The 7,153-nt window shown below is 50.3% G+C and overlaps 1 protein-coding gene across 11 annotated transcripts in view; it reads left to right on the top strand.

Moving 5' to 3' along the window:
- Window positions 1–6,055, top strand: part of KANK1 (KN motif and ankyrin repeat domains 1) — a 190,460-nt gene extending 184,405 nt beyond the window's left edge. For 10 of the 11 annotated variants that reach the window (XM_036330932.1, XM_036330933.1, XM_036330941.1 and 7 more), the window contains 4 exons: window positions 1,211–1,353; window positions 2,024–2,224; window positions 4,327–4,425; window positions 5,022–6,055. In XM_036330932.1, the coding sequence (XP_036186825.1) occupies window positions 1,211–1,353; window positions 2,024–2,224; window positions 4,327–4,425; window positions 5,022–5,084 (506 nt within the window). In that variant the 3' untranslated portion in view covers window positions 5,085–6,055. Of the gene's footprint in view, window positions 1–1,161; window positions 1,354–2,023; window positions 2,225–4,326; window positions 4,426–5,021 lie in introns of those variants that run through there. The other variant, XM_036330940.1, reaches the window with a different exon arrangement.
- The last annotated feature ends 1,098 nt before the right edge of the window (window positions 6,056–7,153 follow it).

Genomic DNA, 7,153 nt, shown 5'->3' on the forward strand with positions numbered 1-7,153 from the left:
AACCACTGAGCCACACCGTGCGGCTGGGCTGGATTTAGTTTTGACCGATCACCATTATAGGCAGAGATTGTGGCTCCATAAAGTGTGTTTGAACTGAACGTGACAGATGCTGAGGAGCCTCGCAGAGCACGTCTGCTCGCCCACTTCTCCATCACACGGCCTTTTCCTTTCCGACATTAAAAAATACGCACTATTGTCGATGCCAGATGTCCCCGGTGTACAGTTGTTTCAGAACTCAGGGAACGTTCTCAGGATACCTCCTCCATGTGATGGAAGCAGCCTAACATTTTAACTGCATTCGGTCACACACAAGTGTCTTTCCTGCACCCTCCATTCCTTTCATTTTATTAGTGCGGAAGGAATTTAAAAGGCCTGCAGGATAATGTCGCCCCAGAAGACCTCTTAGCAATTATAGGAATAGGAAAGGTCTGGTTTATAGGGTCTCTTAGTCGCTGGCAGTTTGGGGCTTGACTGCATTTGCTCTCAGACCACAATTCCCTGAGTAGGTGTCGTGTGATTGAAACTCTGCTTCTAAGGGCCTCACACACGTCAGAGGAGTAAAGCTTGGGCCGCAGAATGAGTCGTGGTTTCATGTTCAGATTCCGTGCACAAGCCTTTACAGATCCTTGTCACTTGTAGCTCTCACTGCCTTCTTCACTCCAAAACAGTGATTTCCTAAACACAGATCAATGTCCAGTTACCACATTATTGTTTATCCTTCACAGCAACCATTACTTAGAACAGCCGTGGGCAAACTACGGCCCGTTTGAAATGAATAAAACTTAAAAAAAAAAAAAAGACCGTACCCTTTTATGTAATGATGTTTACTTTGAATTTATATTAGTTCACACAAACACTCCATCCATGCCTTTGTTCCGGCCCTCCGGTCCAGTTTAAGAACCCATTGTGGCCCTCGAGTCAAAAACTTTGCCCACCCCTGACTTAGAATAACCTCCCAGACAGCCGCGCGATTCCAGTTCGGCCGCCAGTTGCAAACAAGACATGTTCTGAAAGCTCATTGTAGCTCCTGGCCTCATGAAACAAAAATAATAATTTTTTGTGTGATATAAAAACACCCCCTCGCATTTCCTTCCAAGTCACTCCTGTACTTGGACCTCCTGAGGCCATGTCATTGGGTTCTTCCAAACCCCATACCTTCAGTTCCTATCAGGAGATGAATTATCCCTAAACAAGACTCCTGTCGCTGCAGACGTGTGCAACGTGGATCACCAGAACAAGGCGGGCTACACCCCCATCATGCTGGCAGCCCTGGCCGCCGTGGAAGCGGAGAAGGACATGCGGGTGGTGGAGGAACTCTTTGGCTGTGGGGATGTGAACGCCAAAGCTAGCCAGGTGAGCGCACTTCCTTCCCAGGCTCGTTCATGTCTGTGCTTGCTAGCCTACAGCTCTGGCCTGCACAGCTTCCCACACCCCCTCCCACCACTGAGCGCTCACTCACTGGCCCGGCCCTGAGTCTACGTGGCCACCTGGCAGCCCTAGACGACCCCTAGACAACCAAGCGCACCATGAAATACTGGCCTAAACTCCCCATTGGAAACTTCTCCGTCCTTTGCCTGTCTGGAGCCGTGTGCACGTAAACTGTAGGTCAGCCTGCATATCGGTGACTGCGAGTCCCTGCATCGACCAGGTGACTAGTGTCTGCATGCCGGGTGCCCCTAGTTCAGATGTGTTCATAGTGGTTAACCATCTGCTGACTTTCCAGCCCCTTGATATAATGAGACAGAGCCTCCAAGCTAAAGGGAAAAACTGACTCGATACGTTATGATCTAACATATTAACTTAGCTCATCGCACATGAGAAGCTGATTGATCCATGCCTGCCTCCACCCGCATGCTTCCACGTCCATTTTTTCCCCTCTGTCACCACACTCCCTCCTCTCCCTCACTCCACCCCTCCCCCCCTCCGCCGCTCCTCACCCCCAGCATAGCCACCCCCCACAATAGGCCATACCCTGCCGGCCCCGGTATGCACTTCTGAAGTTCACTGCCATTTCTCTGCGCAGGCAGGACAGACAGCCCTCATGCTGGCGGTCAGCCATGGGCGGATAGACATGGTGAAGGGCCTGCTGGCCTGCGGTGCTGACGTGAACATCCAGGACGATGAGGGTTCCACCGCCCTGATGTGTGCCAGCGAGCACGGGCACGTGGAGATCGTCAAGCTGCTGCTGGCCCAGCCTGGCTGCAACGGCCATCTGGAGGACAACGTGAGCGTCTCCCTGGGGCCGGGGTGCCCGCAAGGCCACGGGGGGGAGGGGGAGCTCTGAGTGCCATTTGGCTGGGGGCAGAAAACAAATCCTCCTTGATTCTCCTTGAGGATTTGTGTTGCCACCCAGGCCACCTCGTTTCATGGCCCAGCTTGGCAGCATTTATTGTGTGCCAACTAATACTCCATTAACTAAAGCCAAAGGCCGAGTGATAAATGGACCTCACCCCCAAATTTACTAAAGGAAGGAGGTGCTGCGCAGGCACGAGAACCAGCCTATTAAAGGGGAATGAACAGATTTACAATACAGAATCAGATGTAGGCACTTCTAAGACCACTGAGAGGACCAGGTCCCCGGCCCGTTTGGAAATCCGGATTGCCAGCTACTACCAGTTGGGGTTATTGGCTGACTAGAACCGATATTACTACAGTGAAACACTTTCCCAGGAAAATGAAGTAAAGGCAGGTGTGCCCGTCACCAGGGCCCAGGGGAGCTGGCCAGTCTTGGCTCCCTTCACATCTTTCCACTCCTGCTTGGGCTGGTCCATCAGCACCGTTCTAATCTCCTCTCGCAGGTGCTGAGCTGTCCCCACTCCCAGATAACCCTTGACTGGGAGCCTCCTAAGGAAAGCTGCTTCTCTCATAGGAACTAACATTTGGGTGGTGACATGGTTGAAAGGTCCAGGGGTCATAGAGGTTGGGCTGGGTTGGCTCTGTTTCGAAAAGTTTATCTCTGTGGAGCACAGGTTGGGACCAGAGCTTCCTCTAACTGGAAACACTAAAAAGTGAGAGGGAAAAAAACATCCTTCTTCGCACTGAACCTCAGGTCCCGGTGGGCCCCAGGCAGCAGGAAGAGCAGCCAGTGCGGGATTGGCAGGCACGGTGGCTGCACAGGAGCGGATCCGCAGTCCCGCCTCATTCCCTCACCTCCGCCCGAGCAGAGGGAGCGTTTCCAACCTGTTCCCTCAAGAACACGATGTTCCGTGTGTCTTGGTTTTTGTTGGTTGGCTTTTGCTTCTACTCTCTTTCAGCAAAGAACAGCTTGTGGATGTAGTAATACGAGGCCCTAGAGCCACAGCGACTTCCAGACATCCTGGTCACCAGCTAATCGTCCACTTCCTCATCCTTAAGGGAGTGGGAGCATCTTTATTCCAGTCCTAGACAGAAACTAAGTGGTGGTGTTTTTTGCCTTGATGCTCTTTTATATCCATCTAAATCCCTGCCGTTTTAATAGAAACCAAACATTTTACTGATAATTTTTCTTCCCCATATGTAGTGCTTTCCACATATTTCCATAAGATACATTTCTTTTTAAAAATTACTTTTATTGAGTTTAGAGAGTGGGGAAGGAGGAAGAGGGGAGGGAGGGAGGAAGGGAGGGAGAGAGAGAGAGAGCCATCAACTTGTTATTCCACTTATTTGTGCATTCATTGGTTGATTCTTGTATGTGCCCTGACCAGGAATCAAACCTGCAATCTTGGCATATCTGGATGTCTCTCTAACCACTTGAGCCACACAGCCAGGACCCCATAAGATACATCGCTGCAAGCCAGCAGGATTCAGTGCTTCTGCATTGATGTTACTCACACATCTCACAGGGGTGGTTAGGGATGCAGGACCAGCTCTCTCCCCAAGAGGAAAATTAAGAGACCTTAGGCAAGATGTCAACACATACACCATGGTACATGCCTGCTGCTCATTTGTAATGACAAGGGGGGGAAAATTAAAATATGTTTCTACCTCCATCTCCTACTGTCCCCCGCTGGTGGGCACAGTGGTTGAATGAGACTTCTCCATGGGCAGCCTACATTGTCCAGGGCCCACAGTGTGCAGGCCTGTACACTAACCACTGTGAGGCCAAGACAGGGGAACGGGTGACTGTCCTGTTGACTGTGATTTCCTTAGGGTGCAGACTGTGCCTCATTCGTCCTTGTATTCGAAGAGCTTAGCACATCGAGGTCCAGAAAAGTTCCCTTTTAAAGGACTGGACCAATGGCTAGATTTGGGGGACCATCTCAGTTACTGGAGGGTGTTTTGTTTTGTTACCTCTGGCTGTCTGGACGTCTGAGAAATCCAACCTGGCTTGTTCTTTTCATCTTTAAGGATGGCAGCACCGCGCTTTCGATCGCTCTGGAAGCAGGACACAAGGACATCGCCGTCCTCCTCTATGCCCACGTCAACTTCGCCAAAGCCCAGTCTCCGGTCAGTGTTGTGCGTTTGGCATTTGTTAGCAGGCTGAAATCCACCAGACAGGTGGGCCCCCTTCCTCTGGGAGTTGACGAGAGGCACAGGTTTTCTGAGGATTCTGAAAATGGAAGTTTCAGTCTGGAACTTAAGACTCCATCACTTTTACCCCCACCCAGAAGGCCAGGAGTGCTAATGGTTAGCACAGCAGAGAAGGGACCTCTGCTTGTCCTCAGGGGACACACACTCTCACACCCTCACGTGAAGGACTTATTCTGGGCAGAATTATTCAAATGGCACAACCCCAGCCAGCTAACACATGTCGCCATGTTCCTGCCATTTCTTGTAATGCAGATAGTGTGAATAGCAACCTGTGGTCCCAGAATCCACTCTTAGCAGGAAGTCGACTTCCCAGGGACAGGTGGTCACAGCACTACTGAGCTCAGCTGGCTCTTGAGCGCCTCCTGCTGGCGGACCTGTGTTCCAGCTCCCGCTCTGTCTCTGGCTCACCAGTGGTTGTCAGCTATGGTGGACCGAGTTCCTATGTCACAGAGGACACACCTGCCTGAGGTCACATACTAACCCCCATTTTTTTTTCCTTTCCTGGTCTCTAGGGCACCCCTCGGCTTGGAAGGAAGACATCTCCTGGTCCCACCCACCGAGGTGCTTTTGATTGATTTATGTACAAATAGCCATCCATTTACATGCCACCATTAAGCTGCTGACTGTTCCTGTTGGGGTGACAGATACTGAATGTATGCATATTGTGCCTGAGCTCACCAGCAAACAGGACGCAAAAGGCCAAGGACCGAAGGCTGGAGCTGTCACGGCGGAAGCTGAGCCAGCGAGAGATTGCCGGCGGGCACCCACCGCCTCCCTCCCGGCCATCTTCCCTCTGTGGAGGGCACACTTGACCCAGTCGCTGTTGCTGTTGAGTCTCTGCTCCGTTATGAACAGTCGTAGGAAACTGTCACCTGACCTGAGCGGGCAACTTCTGCGCCTTCTCTCCACCCGCCCCCACCACCCCTGCTGAGAGTGTCAGGTTCTCACTGGCACAGTGTTTCCAATTTCTCCTCCAGTGTTTATATTGACCGGCGTGGAACGATTGGAAAGCTCCTCAGAAATTCCATTCCAGGATGGTTTCGTTGATGTTTTTTTTGTCTTTATTTTCTAAAGCAAGTTGAGGTGACTTTGGTCATCAGCAACTTGGGCCTGGGCTGGTAGGTTTCTGGGTTAAAATGAGAAGATGGAACTCTTAAAAAAGTATAACACGTACAAAAGGAAATCTTTTCAGTTGGTTTTATCTCGGTGGATGTATTATATGACTTTTTATATAAAAGGTATCTATATGAAATTGACACAGTATTTTCAACTTTTATATTCCATGGAAATAAAAGACATGAAGAACTACATGTAACAGTACCATATTTTTATTAATAATTGCACAACTCTAATACCTGATGATAAAGGTCACATTGTGTTAGAGGAATTGGCTATATATTCGCCTCTAGAGAAACATGGCGTAGTTCTCCACGTATTTATGGATTCCTTTATACCATGTCACACTTACCATGGTCTTATATGTATTTAAATGTTTGAAGTGCCTTAGACTCTTGCCATATTTTCAAAATAAAATTTCATTAAGCTATCTGCTTGTCCCAGCTTCATCTCTGACACTGTGTGCCCGATGCTATTGACTTGCAGCAGTGGCAGCACCAGCTGACGGATTGCACAGGCAGGCCGAGCGCCCGGCCCGCCGGTCTTGCACCCCGACAACAGAAGACACCTTCTGAGAGCGCCACAGCTCTGCTCAGCACTCAGGTTGCACGTCACGAGTCTGAAATTTAAGACCTCGCTAGGCAAGCAGTTCACCAGACAGGTAATCTCCAAGGGGAGCCGGTGAGCTCACTCTTCTCACGTGCAGAAGCAGCACACCTTGGTTCCGAGTCCGGGTGCACCTGCCGGTGCTGGTGGAAACCCGTGATGATAGGAAGGGAGAGATGGAGCCAGGCGGGCTTATTATTTCAGACAGCTGATGGCCCGGCAGCACCTGTTTCCTTCCAAGTCCTTTCTAAAATGTCACGGGGCTCGAGTCCATCTGATTAGTTGGCGGTCGAACGACTCTTTCACAGGGGTCGCCTAAGACCATCCTGCTTATCAGATATTTACATTACGATTCATAACAGTAGCAACATTACAGTTATGAAGTAGCAACGAACATAATTTTATGGTTGGGTCACAACGTGAGGAACTGTATTTAAAGGGCCAGAAGGTTGAGAACCACTGGATTAGAATGAAGAGGGTGGCCAGAATGCACACGAGGTGTTTGGGCAGAGTGGCGGGTGGTGGTTTTTTAACCTGGGTCATCCGTGAGAGCCAGGTGCATCGCAAAAAGATCACTGAGGCTTTTCTTCAACCTTTATTTTCCTTCTTCCTCTCCTTCCTTTCTTTTGTTCATTCATCACTGAGCTCAAGGAATAAGGCCAGAGACTAGAGTTTTCCAACAGGTGTGTGTCATCACAGTGCTTGCACTGGACAGCCTGCTTTCACGAGCTCAGGCACTGGCACTTTGGAGAGAAGAATTTTGGAGGCGCTGGAGAAACATTGCTGGCAATTCAGGCCAACGCGGGGCAGTATCAGGGACGGCTCAGTTCATGCCGGGGCCTCTGGGCAGAAGGGCTGTTCTCTTCCATGAAGCATGAAAATGAGGCCACAGGTGCCGGGGTCACAAGCATCTCTTTCCCTC

The sequence above is a fragment of the Myotis myotis genome, unplaced genomic scaffold, assembly GCF_014108235.1.
Source record: "Myotis myotis isolate mMyoMyo1 unplaced genomic scaffold, mMyoMyo1.p scaffold_m19_p_12, whole genome shotgun sequence".
In the NCBI taxonomy this organism is placed as follows: domain Eukaryota; kingdom Metazoa; phylum Chordata; class Mammalia; order Chiroptera; family Vespertilionidae; genus Myotis; species Myotis myotis.